This window comes from Anser anser (genome assembly GCF_964211835.1).
Source record: "Anser anser genome assembly, chromosome: 3".
Lineage (NCBI taxonomy): Eukaryota > Metazoa > Chordata > Aves > Anseriformes > Anatidae > Anser > Anser anser.
In genome coordinates this window covers 106,351,928-106,370,412 of record NC_139722.1, presented here as the reverse complement: position 1 = coordinate 106,370,412, position 18,485 = coordinate 106,351,928, and the positions used below count along the sequence as shown (strand labels likewise).

The 18,485-nt window shown below is 36.6% G+C and overlaps 1 protein-coding gene across 34 annotated transcripts in view; it reads left to right on the top strand.

Moving 5' to 3' along the window:
• Window positions 1-18,485, top strand: part of NRXN1 (neurexin 1) — a 725,995-nt gene that overhangs the window by 623,954 nt on the left and 83,556 nt on the right. For 22 of the 34 annotated variants that reach the window (XM_083831654.1, XM_083831643.1, XM_083831639.1 and 19 more), the window contains 2 exons: window positions 8,243-8,332; window positions 9,785-10,104. In XM_083831654.1, coding sequence (XP_083687780.1) covers window positions 8,243-8,332; window positions 9,785-10,104 — 410 coding nt within the window. The remainder of the gene's footprint in view (window positions 1-8,242; window positions 8,333-9,784; window positions 10,105-18,485) is intronic. The other 12 variants (XM_083831651.1, XM_083831648.1, XM_083831647.1 and 9 more) reach the window with 1 other exon arrangement.

Below are 18,485 nucleotides of genomic sequence, written 5' to 3'. Positions count from 1 at the left end.
GAGATGTTTTTTGTTGTTTGTTTGTTTTACGTTGTTTCAAATAATTTTTAATGTCGCAAATGGTCCAGAAATAATATATGAAAAACATAGTTTCCCAAAGCCTTTCACCAGCTACAATAAAATGCAATGATATGAGTAATTGCACAGTGTGTCCTTTTCTGTCCTCAGCACTTGCAGTGTGGATGAACTTAATTAGGAAGTTTGTGCGTAGTTAATAAGACCTTTCTTATTTATGGCTTCTACCTGAATACTAGATACTCATGGGATTAGAGACCGATAGAAATTTAAATAAGAGCTGAGCATGGTGTTTCCCATTTGCCATTGTTCATTTATATAATGTACTGTTTCTGTCAAGAGACATTCTATATAGTAGTTCTTTGCTAGCATGAAATGAAGATCATCCAGATTGCTACCTGGGCAAAAGTCAGAAGAACATATTCAGTAGTTGCTATCTCTGATCTAGCTAATTTTAGATACAGTGGGGTTGAAAAATTCTCCATTTTCCCGCTGTTGAAAAACTATTGAACAAGAAACTGCTTACAGTCAACTTCTGGTTAAAGTTCTATTGGAAAAGCAACCTTAAATGCTGTGACATTATGACTGTTTCTAAACAGTCAAGAGTCCTTTTACCTTGGAGACCTGCAGAATGTCACTCTTGGAGTGATGTGGGACATGGTACTGTACTTACAACAATTCATTTTTTATTCTTTAATCTTCCTCTTTAATGATTCCTATCAATTTTCTTCTCTATTTTAGCAGCAGCCATACATATTAGCCCCTTAATGCTTCACAGGCAGCACAAAAGATCTTTTTTAAAATGCCCGATAACAAAATATGACCTTTAATTTATCAGAAAAGTCCTGTGTTTTCTTATCTCCTTCTTGTTGCTTTTCATCTTCTCTTGCTTGCTTTTGATATAATACACCAATCTCAAAGTAAGCAATCCAGCACTGAACAAACCAAGACCAATTGCATTATAGTAAGGAAGTGAGAATCAGGAAGAGTACACTCTTAGTTTAATTACTAATTAATCCCCTAAAAAATAATCATAAACAAAACAGAACGGAAGGTGGTTGATTTGAAGCAAATGTTCACATCTCCTTGAGAGGTTAATGAGAGTTCTCAGCTTTATCCTGCAGAAAGTTGAAAAAATACGGTTTAAGATTAGTTTGTTTAATATGCAAGCATGAAGCAAGGAACTTGCACGTGAGCATAAGATGTTTCAGTACAGTTTGTAATATCAGTGGAATGGGCATCAATTTACACATACGTCTTTCAATAAATGTAGTAATTGGGTTCTTCTTCAAGGGAACCTAGGTTGTAGCTTTGTATTTGATTGTGTTATAAGCTACCGATGCATGCTTTCATTTTGCAGTAGACTAATGCAGTAGACTAAGACTGCTGTCAGTCAGTCTGTATCTTTTGGGATGCTTAATATGCATTATGAGAAATTTGGGATTCCCTCTAGGGAGAAAAAGGTCATATATATTATGGCCATTTACTATGAACTTGGCAGATTTGACACATTCAAGTTTGCTTAAGTCAAAGCACATGGCAGTTTCTTTTTTTACAGGTTCACTCTTCTGTAATAAGGTAAAGTAGTGTAGAGTTACAGCCTTACTTATTTGCTACAAATTCTTTCTCTAATTTTAGAGTTTCTTTGCACTTTAATCATCTCACCAAGCAGACTGTAAGCTTTGTTCAGGATACGCAACAGGAAAAAACAAGCATCCTAGAATTGTGTGTCTACCTTTCCTTTGAACACTGGATGACGCCCAAATCAGCCTTTTGGATATGTAGCTCTACATATAATGGTGTTCCAGACTGACCACTGCATACTCCTCCATATCTCCTAACTTCTCATTCTTGTTGTAATGGGTAGTTCTGGTGTAATTTATCAGCAGACAAAAGATAGGCAGTTTTATGTGGTCCATCCAGAACTTTCTTGTTCCTAGACCAAATACTTGCTAGTCAAGTTTGTAGGCATTCAGCAAAAATATGACACTAGGAACAGTGTCAGTGTGTCCTACAAGCCAATGATTTTCTGGGGTTGACCTGGACCCCTTGTCTTCTGCCATATCCAACCCAGTTTTATGCCTGTATATCCTGGACCCAGGGTGTTGTGATAGAAAAGGTAATATTATGTTTGCAGGCATAAAGGCAAGCTTACTGATGGCTGCCAATGATAGGATGCCTTTTTTGTAATAGTAAGGCTATTTACAAAGGCAACAGGCAGGACCACAGGATGAGATGTGCTGCAGAATACTTAGGAACTAAATTTGTTAGGAGCAAAACTTTCTAGAGGTCCACAATGACAGGTGAAGGAAGGTTATGCCCACGTGCCTTCTTAGTGTGGCTTGAAAGTTTGAGAACATACTCAGGTGCTGCAGTGTACATGAGTGAGGAGATCTAGCCTGAGTGACCTTTCTAATGGGTCTTTGGTCAAATAAAGCAATGTAGCCACTGAGTTCTTTAGATGATGGTTAAAGACAGTATTTAAATTTCAATCTTAATATAGCTTTAGAGAATGCCTGGGTACTCAGAACTCCTTAGTCCAAATCTGTTGCACTGTTAACATCAATTTATGTTTGTACTGTGACAACACTGTAAGCATCCACATGTGGCCAATACATGGGGCCGGCGTGAACACCAGAATGACAATATCATGTGCAAGTCCTGCAGATATTTGTACTTAAAATTGATAGCACTTCAGATATCACTCCTTCCTTTGCTGGTAAGAGAAAAGTTGCACATGCAGAATCGTGAGAGATTCACTGCAAGTAAGGACCCAGGGCAATACACCCCAAATAGTTGTGGACCCCCTGGCCCTCTTGCTGCCAGTCAGAGGGAGGGGACCTAAGAGATGGAGAGAAATGGAAACAGGTCCCTGTTTGGCATCACAGGCAAGCCCCCTCCCTACCCCCCTCACCTCCCCAGGTGCCTTTATACAATTGATTTGAGGCTGTGGAGCTTGAGTTTTGGGCCCCTCACTACAAGAAGGACATTGAGGCCCTGGAGTGTGTCCAGAGAAAGGCAACGAAGCTGGTGAAGGGTCTGGAACACAAGTCCTGTGAGAAGCAGCTGAGGGAACTGGGATTGTTTAGTCTGGAGAAGAGGAGGCTCAGGGGAGACCTTATTGCTCTCTACAAGTACCTGAAAGGAAGCTGTGGGGAGCTGGGGGTCAGCCTCTTCTCGCAGGTAACTAGTGACAGGACTAGAGGGAATGTCCTCATGTTGCACCAGGGGAGGTTCAGGTTGGAAATTAGGAGAAATTTCTTCTAAGAAAGAGCAGTCAGGCATTGGAACAGGTTGTCCAGGGAGCTGGTAGAGTCACTGTCCCACTCTTTAAGGAAAGGTTGGAGATTGTACTTAGGGACATGGTTTAGTGGGTAGTATTGATGGGGGTAGTAGGGGGATGGTTAGACCAGATGATCTTGAAGGTCTTTTCCAACTGTAACGATTCTATGATTTTACGATTCTATGTTGTACAAATTTTAGACCACGGTCTTTGTATTTTCAGTGTATTTCAACATTAATATATCTTTGTACATACAACTGTAAGCATGGTAATAGTAATATATGATTTAGGAGGACTTTACTATGGGCCATTAATGAGATTGGGCTTTCATTTTGTCGCCTGGCCATGTGATACAGTATGGGGACAGCTTGCCTCAATACCCTAGAGCCACAGTTGTTTCATCCCATGCTGTGCAGCTGACACTTTAGTCAGGTTTCATCCTTAACCATATCAGGAGGAATGATATGGGTCTCTGCCTTCCTCCTGCAGATGTCAGGGAAGTTCTGATTCAGAAGTAGCACTGCCAAGATCACGATGAGCAAAACTAGGGAGAGGAGGTTGTTCATAAATGGAGATAGACCTCAGTTACTTCAGTTTGTTATTTATTTTCCTAGGAGATCACTGAGACTAACAAAGTGAGTTTGTATTCTGTTGAAGGGTTTGTTTCAAAGAAAATATTCTCTAGACTTCAGGTTGTTCTTCACAGACTCTCAATTTTCAACCTTCTTATTCTCTTTCAAGGATGCTGCTATTTCACATCAATAACTGACACCTTTATTTCTGAGGACAAAATAGAATTACACTCCAGTACTGACAATATAATAAATCAGGAGGGATAAAATACATATTAGTGAAGTTCACGTAGTTGGTTTGTCCCTGATGACCTATAGATATAAAGGTGTGATTAAGTTTTTTGGGACTGCTTCTCAATCTTACCACAAGATTTTGCTCTGACTCAAAGATTTGACCTTTGCTGCTCCTCTCCGCTTACCTTGATTCTTTGAAATTACTGTTATTCCCTTGAAGTCTTTCTGTTCATACAGAATTAATACTTCGTTGTGACAAAATATTGTCTGTATGATAGAAGAATGATTCCATTCAGAGTTCAGTCAGGTTAGACAATGACATGGTGCACATCATGAGCGAAACATTTTCACCCAGCTTTTTTAATTACAGAAATTTTGGCCATCTAGCCAGGAAGTGTCATGCTGGGTAGTCATATATCTGTCTACAATTAAAGTTTAGGCATATCATTCGTTTCTTGTGAATTACTGTTGAAAAGCATGCCTGACAAAACAATCTTTCAAAAGGATTACAGAAATAAAATCTCAAAGGTGCAGTTTTATTTAGGGTAATGAAAATATTTATTAACCTTCTTGGAAGTATTTTTATTGAAGAAGTTCCTTGTGGTTCACCCTATTGGTAAAAACAAGTATAAATAAAGGAATCATGAAAAATGTTCACTGAATACTCCTGAGAGAAACAATATGTAGTATTTTTGTTTTCCCTACTAGGGATAAGATTACCAGATGAAGTAAATGCACATAGTTTTGCTGAATTCAAAGCAACTATTTGGGAAGAATCAGTTATTGAAAATATGTATTTGTATTTTCAGTGTGATACTAGGATTTTTGTTGTTTTTAATGTTGTTTTCAATATTTTCAGTGCTATGTAATTCTTTGAATGTGCTTGTTAAGATACCTATGCACCTACTAGTTTCCTCATTAGTAAACCTGTGTGTTCTCCTTGAAACTAAAGCTGGAAAGTTCCACACCATTTCCTCCTAGCCTTTCCATTTATATTATCTACTAGAAGAACTTAAGCTAATGTAGTAGTGTAAAACTGAGATGCATTTGACTATGCACTTTTCTCTCTGATGAGAGATAGGCTAATGTAATCAGCAATTATTTTTTTGTGTGACCTTTACAAATCAAATGGTTATTTCCTTACTTTTCATTTCTATTTTGCTCTCAGTGGTACAAGACTGCTGCAGTTAGTATAAAGCATAATATAGATAGAATCACATTATACTAGGGTTCAATATTCTCAAAAACGTATGTACCACGTGGAGTTTTTAATGAAATAATTCAGAGAAATGTATAAGCTGGCCAGGACTAAATTTATACTGCTAATTTACAGAGGAGTTTCCACGATCACCATAGAGATGTCCTGGAGCAGCTGCCAAGTACTGAAAGTGAAAGGAGCAATAAACTTTGTCTTGGATAAATCCAGTGTTAGTAATGAAATTACAGTAGAGATGCCATAGTGGTAGTGATCTAGAGTGGTGACTACAGACTGTCCATCCACCAGGTGCAACTAATGTACACTGACTGCTTGTAACAGCATAGCATTTAACGCCTTCCTGGTGTATGCAGTTGCAAGCACTTCTTCAGTTTGACACGATTGTATGGGGCTTCTGCAGTCTAGGGAGCATTAGTTCATGAATTGCACCCAGTAAATGATACTGAGTGATCTGTGAATCTCATGACTTAGTGATTATCGACATCCATGAGAATTCTTTCCATTGATTTAATAGATCCTTTATGCAGCAAAACCTTTTCTGAACAGTTATTTAGCCTTTTCTTATAAATAACGTAGGAGAATCTCCCCTCCTTTTGTTTAAACACGGATAACAAAACAAGGATACCCAACAGCAACAAAAGTTCATGATTCTTTTGTTTTAAGGTAAGGAAGCCTTTTGGAAATAGGACATTCTCACTTATTCTTTGAATTAACTGATAATACCTCAATAAAAACTGCATAAATACTTTAATAAAAAGCTAAGTTTAAGTCTTAAAAATAACCGTCTGTCAGGAGATATCAGTTGTTAACTCACTGATAAGAAATGTGGAGGATTGCATCTACTTATCTTTGGTCCCATGGTGATTATATGACATTTCTCACATTTTTCCTGTACTTCTGAAATTTGCATTCAGTAACAGAAAGTTTGTCATGACTGAAGGAGCTAGTTTCAGGCCCAAGATGAAGAGCAGCAATTTCAAAGATCATAACAGGAAAAAAGAAAAAATCATAAGACATTCTGTATTCTTATACCATGAGTCTTTTTCTAAAACCTTATATTTTAAATTTTCATTTTCCTGAAATAGTAGAAAATGGAAATTTTCAGTAAAATATTATTTTGCAGAGAATGTTTTTGAAACTTGAGAATAGAACAAAATGTGCATATGGAAAGATATGTATGTATATACTTTAATATATACACCCATGCACTGTTTAATATTGACATGCATATAGAATTCATATAGTACATTGGAAGGTGGATAGGAGAACGACATCCTCTCAAAAGATCAGCTTCTGCCATAGTGAACTACATACATGCTAAACCAAATGAGGGAAACATGGTAAGCAGCAGCTCATGGCATTGCAAAATAAGTATCTGCACAAAACCATGATGTTTTTTGGTACAGAAGCTGTTGCTTTTGCGTTTTCTGTGAGCTACAGAATTGATTCTTCCCTGCAACCCTGTGTTGCTGGTAGAGGGGATAATTGTCTGACAAACTAGACAATTGATTTCCTGAATTTGGATAATACTTTGTTTTGATAACTAGCAGTAAGATCCTGCTAGCTTAGTAAATGTATTTCTACACTACAATGGGCTACTGCACCCTGTACTTACCATTTCCACTGCAGATACAAGACTTGGTTCATTGCTGGTGAAAGTCAAAGACAGTTTAAAGATAGTTTGCACATTGAAGCAAGATTGACTTTGGATTGGGGCCTGAATTAGAAATAACTGCTTTTGACTGCTTTTCTTGTATCTCTCGAGTGCTTTTTATTTATTTATTTATTTTAAATCTAATATGAACCAATATAATGGAAGCAAAACATATTGTTGGTCTAAAATACTACCACCACCAAAAACCTGTACAATGAAGGAAATATTGAGGTTTACCATCTCCTAAGAGAAAATTCAAATAGAAGACAGTAATGGATGGTTTTCTGAGGAATAATAGCTATGTCATTAAATCACACACAATACATATAATTAAAAATAAACATTTAAAGTGATTTGCTAATTATTCCTCACTGTCTGATATATTCATGACTGTATCAACCTAATTTTATGTCACTGTTTTATTTTAAGCAATCAAGGACCTCTGAACAGACTGAGAATAGATACAGTTTGCAAATATGACAAGTTTCTGTTTTGCATTGCAGAGTTCTGAATAGTCCTTAATTTATGAAACCCCACTAAAGATGGCCTCTTGCTAAATTGTTAAGTGTTTCTACATTTCAGAACAAGGTTACCTTTCAGCAAGTCACTTTTGTCAAAGCCTTGGTGTTCCTTCAAGACATGGTCAACATGTCCTATGAGAATGTACAAATGGTGAATACCCTAGTCTGTTCTGTACTGTATATTTGGATCTCTGGAATTTGTTTAAGTGAAGCAAATAAGAATGTGTTTTTCTGACTAGGACATATTTTATGGCAGGTCTATTTCTAGACAGCAGAAGTGTGCCTTAAATGGTGATTAAGACTTGTGTTCTTCTTCTTTAAATGACTAACCTGGAGTGAGAGGTTGGATGTCTTTGGAAAACTTAAACCTGTTTCACCTGAACGTGTTTAACTAGTTAATAAGAAACATCAAAAAAGACAAAACCCTGAGGTCAATGATCATTTTTTTGTAAAGCCATTCTATGATGTTTAAATTTGTTTTTTGGGTCTGTCTATAACATAAGTTTAATAACCTAGCTCAAATGCAGATTTCTAATTTTCAATTAACATAGGAATAATTTTGTTTGCTAAAATAAAATAAATGAATGAATGAAAAGTCTGAACCATGAAATGTTCCAGGTAGCACTTTTTAAAATTCCAAATTTCAAAAAATCATGTGGCAACTGTATAGCTCAAGCTTTAAGTATTAACTTTTAACCTTTGACCTTACAGATTTTAACCAATGAAATGTCTCTTTAAACTTTAAAGGAAACAATGATAACGAGCGCCTGGCGATTGCTAGACAGCGAATTCCATATCGACTTGGTCGAGTAGTTGATGAATGGCTACTCGACAAAGGTAAAAACATTGATTAAAACTTCAAATAAAAAAATAATTTGAACATAACCAAGTAGTACTTCATTGTAACACTAATAAACATAAAAAATAAATTTCAGTAAAACTAAATTAAAAACAAATTTAAAATAGTAAAATATAGAGTAATATTTGCATACCTTGTATAATAATTTCTCTACATTTCTAGAAGTACCAGCTGTTTAATAATCTTACCCTGATAACTTAAGGTTAAAGGGACTGTTAAATATAATCCACTAACTCAATCTATGAAGGTACTCACAGCAAACTTTAACAAAAAATTATAAATCATTCATAGATTATATTACATGCTCCAGCATCTAAATTATTAACTAAAAATATATGTAGTTATGATATCTTCATTATGGTCCTGAAAAAAAAAAATTTGTTTAAAGTGTAGGAATCTTAAATAGTGGGCAAGATGAATTGCCAATCAAAATGAAGTCCCTTTAACGTTTGCAACCTTCTAAGGGGATTTTGGAACAAACACTAATTAAAACAGAACTTAAAGTTGTGTGCATGCTTTATGTGAGCAGAAACCAATCTGCTAAAGTGACTTCTATTTACTAAGAGTGGTACTGTTGCTGAGGATTTCTCTGTTGAATGGAAATGTGCCATGATTTCTCCATCGGTATGTGTATCATTTCTGAAGCCGCTTTTACATCTAAAATCTTTTATTTTAATTGATAGCCTTGCTGAAAGCCAATCAGACATCTATTTTTGAATCTGCCTCTGAGATACTCAGTGTGAACCATGTGTTTCTTTTCAGTGTGTATGTTGAAGGAAAATAAACATTTAAATACAAAAAGGAAACATTTAATTAAAAAAGTAAATATTTTATTCACTGCTACATAGATATGACAGATTACTGCATAACATTCCTTAAAATTCTCTTAACCTAGTGACATGTTTGCATATATATAAACTCTGTGTGTATATACATATTTGTATATGTCTATACATACATAAACTCACATGTACATACTTAAAGTTATAGGCCCAACAGTGTATTACATGGAAAGATCTTTGAAAGAAAAGTCTTTGAAGAAAAAATAAGGAAATTGGAACCTGGCATTCTTGACACACACCAAAAAGCTTAACACTGTGTTCAGGTAAAAGGGAGAGGGGTATCATAGTACTAAAAGCATATACAAATATATTTGATTGGCCTTTTAGCAAAAACAAACAAAAACACACACACACACACAAAAAAAAAAGCAACCACACACTAGAAATGTGGCAAATTTAGAAAATGCAAATGCTCTCAAAATTTATGCATTTCATGGACACCTCATTAAAAAGCAATGAATTATGAGTCAAATCTTTTCTTATAGTTTATTGCTGTCATTATCCACTCCATGAAAATCTGTTATCATTCTTGTAGAGTATGGTGTTCACAGTCAACATTTTTGCATGTATATAATATTATCTTTACAGGGCGTCAGCTCACAATCTTCAATAGCCAAGCAACTATAAAAATTGGAGGCAAGGAACGTGGCCATCCTTTCCAAGGCCAGCTCTCTGGTCTTTACTACAATGGCTTGAAAGTTCTGAATATGGCAGCAGAAAATGATGCCAACATCATTATAGAAGGAAATGTGAGACTTGTTGGTGAAGTGCCTTCCTCTATGACAACTGAGTCTACAGCCACAGCAATGCAGTCTGAGATGTCAACATCAGTCATGGAAACAACCACCACTTTGGCCACAAGCACCGCTAGAAGAGGAAAGGCCCCAACAAAAGAGCCTATTGGTCAGGTTAGTCAGCTTCCTCACCTTTTCCAAAAGTTTTCTCATCTTTGAGTGTGGCTTCCTATATTGCATTCACACTACAGATGAAATTATTCCTGTTGAAGAAATGTATAAGTTACAGATAAAAGTTCTGTAACACACATGGCTCACAGATGTGATGTTGGTCAGCATTTAGAAGGAATGTAAGGATATCGCAGTTTGTCTAAATTAGGCAAACTTTCCAGTTGAGATTTTTCTTGTAATGACTTTTATTGCCCTGCCATCCATCTTCAGAATGGTGCATTTTTTTTTAATTCTATTTCTTCCTGTGATAGCTAACATTGATTATTTTCAGTGTGGAAGTGCAGGATTTCTGGAATTAAGACATAATGAAATGGTGTGTTTATCTATGAGGTGGAGAAGTAAGACCTCATTTGGGGAGAGAACAGGAAGATGGTGAGAAGGCAAAAAGATGATGGAGGCTGGAAAGGGAGAATTAGCACTTTCCAGCATGTTAAAAGATTTAGAATCTTCTCAGGCAGAATTCCTCAGAAGAGACAGTGGCTGCAAAGGGAATTAAGAACACCCTGCACCCTGGGAGATTCAGGCTCCAAGTCAGAGTCTGTTGTTTACTGTTTATTGAGATTATTTACATCTCATGAATTTAGTGATATGTTTAGTAGCTTTTGTCAGGTTTTGTCAGGATCTCTGTATTTGGGGGAATTTTATTTTCTTAAAAAGGGGGGGGTGGGGGGGGAGCAGGTGAGTTGAATTAAGTACCTTCATCTTGTGGCTAGCCTGAATAACAGCATTCAGATTTTGTACTTTAAAAAACTAAAACTTACCATGACATTTCTCTGGTAGAGAAGATTCTTAATTTTTTTTTTTTAATATTTATTCTGATGTGTGCTTGAAATGTATTATATAAAAAAAAAAAGTACACTGCCGAAAGCTTTTCATATATTCACTTGGTTCACATGCTTGTTTGTGCACCCACTGTGCCGTTAAACCTTGACAGCTCCACTCCAAGATTCAGAAGTAGATCAAAGAGCAAAGAAAGTGACACAAGCTGTAGGGAGGAATGGGATCGTGATGTGATGAACGAAGTTAATTTCCTCAAAAATGGAGGAGAACATGCTGGTTAGACTGGGAGTTTGAGGTCAAGTTGCCTGTTTTCTGTGTAAAACCTCAACACGCTGAATTTGATCAGGACATCAAACTTGACAGGTCAGCTTTTTTTGTCTGTGGTATTTTTGTACAATTTATACTACGGATTGACAACTATAGTGATGTAATAATAAATAAAAAAGGTATTTTGTAAAAAGAGGCAAAACATTTAAGTTAAAAGCGAGCATTTAAAAATCTTATTGATTTGTATTTTCAAGTGAACCCAGTTTTATGCATTTTCCTTGTTTATTAATCTCTCCTTTTGTATGAGAATCTTAAAAAAAAAAAAAAAAAAAAAAAAAAAGGAGGCGGACAAACAGGACACAACTAAGACCAAACTAGAGATAGAAGGAACCAGCTGCCTCTAGAAAAGGCCATTCATTGCAAAGCTTTTCTGTAGGCTGCAGTTCTTTTAATGGCTATTGCAGTAAGCTGCAGTGTTTTATTAAATAAGCAATAAATTTTCTTCACCATTAATTGTGTTTTAAACAGCATCTCCTATTTCATTATCCATCTAGTCTGATCTCAGTGAGATGCAAGACCACCAAATTTCAGAGGGGGAGATCAAGTATCTAAATGAGCAGCACATCCTTACAGAGTGGAAAAATTTGGTCTAAATTAATGCTCCTAAGATAAAATTAAGCTAATTTTACTTTTATAAAATTAAACTGTTCTAACAATTCCCAGCATGCTTTTGGCCTCTGCCACTCTCTCGGGTAACTCTGAGGCACAATTTGGGAGTAAGAGTGTCGCAGGGACCATTCTCAGTTTGGACCTTGCATAATCAGTGGGTGATGGGAGTTTACTGGTATAGTTGCTGTATCAGTTGATGTCAGTTCCCAGAAATATTCCCCACTACAGAGATTTTTCTTTTTGAGGTATTCCAATTGCATATTTTGGGGGAAAAAGTATCCTAAATGAGCAACTCTAGCAAGCCATATTTTTTTCTTTTTTCTTTTTTTTGTGTGTGTGTGTGTGTGAAGAAGGGAAATAGATTACTAGGCAAAAATATCTTCCAAAGATTTGTTTCCAGATGCCTGAAATAAGGTGTGGCCCTTATCAACTTTATCAGAACATCCATCCATATAAGTTTTTTACTCGCTGCCTCTGGAGCATTGACCTCAGTGCTATTGTGCCATTCCTTCAACCCCTCCTGGCTGAGCTGGTTACAGAGCAATGCTGCGAGCACGTGCTTATTATGCCTGATCATCATAAGTCTCAGGCAGGCTCCAGGAGCATCTGGACATCCATAGCATCTTGCCAAAGCACATTCTCAGGGTGAAGGTTTAGGTTGGTCTCCCTCGCCTTGCTGGTATAAGCTCTTGCTGCAGTCCATTTGAAGCAACTTGGTGGGAATATTTCTGTATTTAAGAACCTGAAACCTTTGAAAACCTTTACAAGGAAAGTGTTCGGTGTTAATGCTGTCAAAACACATGGTATCCTGAGTCTATACCTGAGCCTTTCTTGCCATTAATAATCCACAGTGGTTTACTTCAGTTATGTCTAAACATCCTGCCTGGTAGGATCTGTATTGTCATTACAATTATAATAGTTAATTAGCCAAGGACTGCTCTGGAACATAGTTTGCAATCAGGCCTGTGATTTGATTTTAAGAGACTGATAATATCCCAAAATCAAAGCTAAAATTTGCCTGAAGTTTGCTATGTTATTCGTGCAGCAAACTCAGACCTAGAAAGCTACTAAATCAAATTGCGGATGAGATATCTTCTGTTCATTAATACCTGTTTTCTTGTTCTACTTGCGTGTAATAATTTTTGTGCTAGTGATTCATAGGACTCCCACGGGTTTGTCCCGCAGGGTACTGAATAGTCAATTTATATCTTTATTTCGCTTGGAGATGAGGGCACTCCTCCTCTCAAGGAAAATCTACTTTTACTTTCTGCATCCCTTTTATTTTTGTCATTTACACTTTTTTCTGACTTTATTTACACATAACCTCTGCAGGAGTGTCAACTACATTGACATAATGTAATGCACAAGACGGAAAGGTACCTTTCTAGCATTAATTAGGTTACTGAAGAAAATACACAGCTGAAAAGCAATTGCTAATGAAAAAAAAAAAATTACATTATTGCAAACCAGTGCATGTCTGAAATAGAATAGAGGCAAATGATCTAATCAGTCAGAAATTGTTTGCTTCATTTGCAGAGGTATTGAATTCAATTAAAGATTATAATACTTAAAGAAGACCATTTAAATCTCTATTTATAGGAAATGTTATTTTAAAGAACCTACAGTATTAGCGCTTAAATTGATGGAGTGTGTGCTTCTCAACAGATACCTAACTAATGCAATATATGATACAAGATAGACATGATACTTACCAGAATGTATGTTGAATACTGTTGCGCATGATTTTCAACAAATGAGGTCTTAGCGCTTCTGAAACAAATTTCTTTTTGTCAGTGACTATTCTCTAAACGAAGGTTTTCCCTATTGGAGGCTGTGTCATATTTTAACAATGGATGTTTTGGTGATGACAGACATCTTAATTATTATACTTGTAACTGTAGATTTTCAAAGTGGAGAAAGGTACTCAAAGCCTATTGAATGTCAATGGTAGGTGAATGACTCATTTTCCTCAGTGCCTTGAAAATCCCACCCTCCTTTCTCCTTGATTATAACGGCATCTACAGCTGTCAGCCTTTGTGCAAGGCACTAAATAAACACATATGAAGTGACAGCCCCTGACTCAAATAGCTTACAGAATAAACAAAAGTTATCAGGTAAGGAGGAAGAAAAAAAAAAGGGTGGTGGTTGTGGAATTAGTAGGTGGGAGGAACAACGAGGTTAGTGCGGTGCTTTCAGTGTTAATGAACTGCATGCAGATTTGCAGCCATCATGAGGGGTGGGGTAGTTTACTACATGGTTTTTGATCCAGGATCTTCAGATAGCAGACCCTGAGCTCCAGCTCTCCTCTGTGACCATTGTATAGCTTATAGTAGAGTCTTTGGAGCAAGCATTTTAAAGATTGGGCTGCTCAGTTTGCCTCGGTTGAGCAACTGGTGCACAAACAGTATGTGGTGGGTGGTTGACAAGAGGTTTTCTTTACTTTGCTCCTCACTTTGCCATTGACGCTTGGGAGAACCCATGGTGACTGGAGCATGAGCTGAGAATTACAAGAGAACTTCTTCACTCCACCTATGCTGGAGAAGACTGCTCACCTCCTTCCTGCAGCAAAGTAGCCTGTAGATTCCTAATATTTATCTTCTTTGACCTCTTTAAAAGTGTAGTTAGATACATAATTTAGTTTTTTAGAAGATGTTCCCAAAATTTGGCATTCCTTTATGTGCAAGAAAAGAAATCCCCAACCTTAATGTTGCAACAGTAGGACTCCTGTGAAGTTATAGACTGTATTGCTAACTTTTGTTGAGTTTTAAGTATACATAGGGGCTTAGGAATCATGAATTTGTTCTAAGAACATCATTCATTCCCTTTATAAAGTTATTCAACTAAATAATACAGTTCTTTCTTCTTTTCCACTTTTATTTTTGATGCTTTTTAAAAGGCTCATTTGCAAGCTTTTCTATTCAATCATGAAGGTGATAAACTTCTTTTAAAAAATGAAAATAAAGGAGATTCGTATGTTCTATAACTCCAGGAGCTAAAATGTTAAGCAAAACATCAAGTACTGCAAGGCTTGCAATAAAAATTGCAAGAGTTGGCAGAAGCAGAAAGGCTTCAAAAGGACTTTGAGTATGTGATATCCTAATTCAAGGAAAAAACAATCAGGCCTTTAGTATCTCTTTGGCATGTCTGTGTGGATCTGTATTAATTGGAAATCATAAATGAAGTGATAGTAAATCAAGAATAATATGCTTATTTCTCATCTGTTTCTAAGGATTTGATTATGACAGCCCATCTGCACAGCAGCCCCTGCTCTCTTGTGTTGGAAACCATTTCTGAAGGTTGTGTGCAAAATAGCTTTTTTTATTTTTCATAAGGGATTCTGGCAGTCCTCTTGTCCTCATCAGAGTGGGCTCTTATTGATAACACTAAGCCACTTCACCAGCAATTGCAATACACTGTGAGATGATTGCATGTTTTGGAACAATAGGCACTGATTTTTGGTCAAGCAGAATTAAATTGACTTCATATTAAATTGATGAGCTGAAATTTGGTCAGTTGCCTTAGAGGGCATACATCAGGTGAAGGGTATGTTTATTTACGTGTATTGAAGAAGTGGATTTAAATAGCATTCATTGTAGCAGTAACAGTGATGGGCACCTTGCCAACCAAATAAACACAAGCATTTGAAAAAGACAGGGGTGTCTTCCATGGGAAAGAGTTCAATTTGAGAAATGGTACTTGAGTACATGACTTTTGCATAGGATCGTAAAAGTTTGTTGTTGTTTTTTTTTTTTTTTTTTCTCCTCCCATTTTTATGGCGATGCACCAATCATGAAATCAGTGTAGTTAATAGGAGGAAGAGTATTCTCCACCCATCTGAGTTTAAAATTATCTGCTGTAAGGTCTGCAATGTGTTCTTACACACAGGCAGTTCTGTGCCTCTGAACCGCTGCTGCATCTTCTCTGGATGTTCACACCAAACAGTCCACAAGTCATTGGCCCCAATAGGCAATGCTCTTCCCAAGTGTCTGGTAAATCACAAGGATTTTAATCAACAGATGCTCCCTAGCGTGTAACAAATCCCATAGCATCAAGCTTCACAGTGATCAGCTTCAACTCCCATACGTGCTCTCCAGATGACAGAAACTGGGGAATTTAAGTGTTAAGGACAGAATTCATTTGCACTAGGTAGCATACATAGTAGTTGTGGAAGCGCACACATTTTAATTGAAGGTAGGCATACAGATGTCTAAGTGTACATACTGATGGCTGAGTTTTTCAAAGGGAGCTTGGCTTCTGACTTTTCCTGAGAACGTTTGGCTAAGGTAGGCTGTGGGACAGGAAGGTCAATTCCAGAACTCCTAGTGAAATGGTATGAACCAACATTCCTCTCTTTGCATGTGTGAGTTTATTTCGAATTTAACAAAATGGGGTAAATCTTGCTGCCTTCCTCTTGCAGCTGATCTGCGTACAGCAGTCCTATGAATGATAATGGGGTGGTACAATTCAAGTAACTGAGACGTTTCAATATCTGATTATAGGTCAATATTAGTTAAGGGTGTTATGGGACATCAGTGCATGAAGGCATCTTATGCTGATGCCTCATTTTGACCATATGCCAGGAGACAGAAGCATAAAGGATTGACCAACAGGACACTGTGACACCAAAGACACGTGACCTCAACCCCAGAGCTTCCACTTGTGGTGTGACCAACCTTTTAAACAACATGGCAATGAGGAATGATGGAGCAGGCTCATATGCAACCCATAGCTGTGTTATGCTGCTTTGCTGATTTAAAAAGCCAAGTAATTGGCTTAAATTACTTAAATGTTTAAGTAATTAGAGAACACTGGCTGTTTTGCGTTAATATTTTTTAATTAAAACCATAAAATATATTACATTATATATAATAATAATAATTACTATCTCATGGAATATTTTTATTGTATTTGTGGTTAGCATTTACACAAAGAATTATTAATATTTTTATAAAGAAAATTCTAGGTAAGAATTTGTATTTGAACACATAAATTCACAAGTGTGTAAAGGTGTGAAAAATGCAAAGTTAAAGCTTTGAAACTGTATTATCCTATAGAGTAAGAAAAAATATGAAAATATTTTTGTTTTCTCTTGGAGGGGGGGAGGCAAAATCTATTGTATAACCTGGGAGCAGAACAATTCCATATTTGCCACTGCTAAATTTTCAGGTTTTGGCACATATTCGCATTGTATCTCAATAACCAAACACGTTTCTGTGTCTTTGAAGAGTAAGTTATGTCCTCACAATGTTTGACATAGCCCCATTTTTCATTTTCTTATGCGTATTGATGTTTGGCTTTGAAGAAGCATATTTAGATGAAGTCTCAGTTTGTGTGCAGAGATGGCTTAGAACTCCCCAGGGCTGTAACAGCAGCTGAGTCATCTAGGTGACTGTCCTCTCCCAAGAATTAGGATCAGAAATGTTGATAGCAGATGATGCAGGGATGCCATTAACCCTACAGCCAACAGTATATGCCATGCCACGTTCCCCAGCCCCTTTCTTTATGACATCTATGACATCTACCTCTGGATGAAGATGATGTAGACAAGAGGACAAGGGCTCTCTAAACCAGACCTAAAAGCTGGTCTAGAGTTTTTATATGCAACAGAAAACATGAAATCCATGCCATGTTGGTTTTTTTTTGTTGTTGTTGTTTGTTTTTCTACAGACTGCTTTTTTAGTTTTTTTTCCTAATGATTTTGATAATTCAATTAATACTTCAAAATGTAGTTGGTTGTTAATACCGACATTCAAGCAAGATCTCTAAAAATTAAAATAGGATACTATGAACACTGAAATTCTTTAAATATGTTTTAATATTTGCTATCTAGTCACATATGAAAATCCCACTCTCCTTCAAAGTATATGTTTATTGAGTATGGGATCCTCAGTTGGATCACTGAAGGTACATAAATAGGGTGGCTTTAGAAATGCAGCATTTACAAAACCTGTGTGTTGGGTTGGCTGATTGCTTTGTTGTTTTCATGTGTAACTTAAGTGATCACATAGTTGTCTCTCTCTCTATCTCTCTTAATAAATACTGAATTCCACAGCCAATGCAGTCAAATCTGTCCCTGGCACGAGTTGAAAGACATCAGGCTCTTAGGGGAGCTGAACTGCATGAGTTCTGGTGCCGTCGTGGACTTCTGTTGCAATTGCAGATCCATGTCCTGTGTTTAAAAAGCAAAGATTTTCTTTTTTAAAAAAGTTAATCTCTGTTCTGAATGAACATTTTCAAATGATCCTTCAAACTCATTAGTATCTATAACTAATTCATTGTCTTGAAAATTTTATCCTGTCATTTCTATATAGAGATACTATAACATGTAAGTTACTTACAAAATACTTTTATGCACGTAGCCTTGCCATTGAATTCCTAAATAGTAAGTACTGTCACTATCTTTATAGTCTGTAGACAATTTCACCTCTGAAACTACAGCTTCATGTCACTAAGGCTCATAGGATAAGACTGTCAGTGAGTTGTTAGCCTTAGTTAGCGATGAAGGGATCATACAGGCTGTTGTAGCATACTGGGCCACTGAGAGCAAATCCTATCCATTTGCTTGGGAGATTACAGGCATAAAAATGCACTGCTAATTAATGCACTGT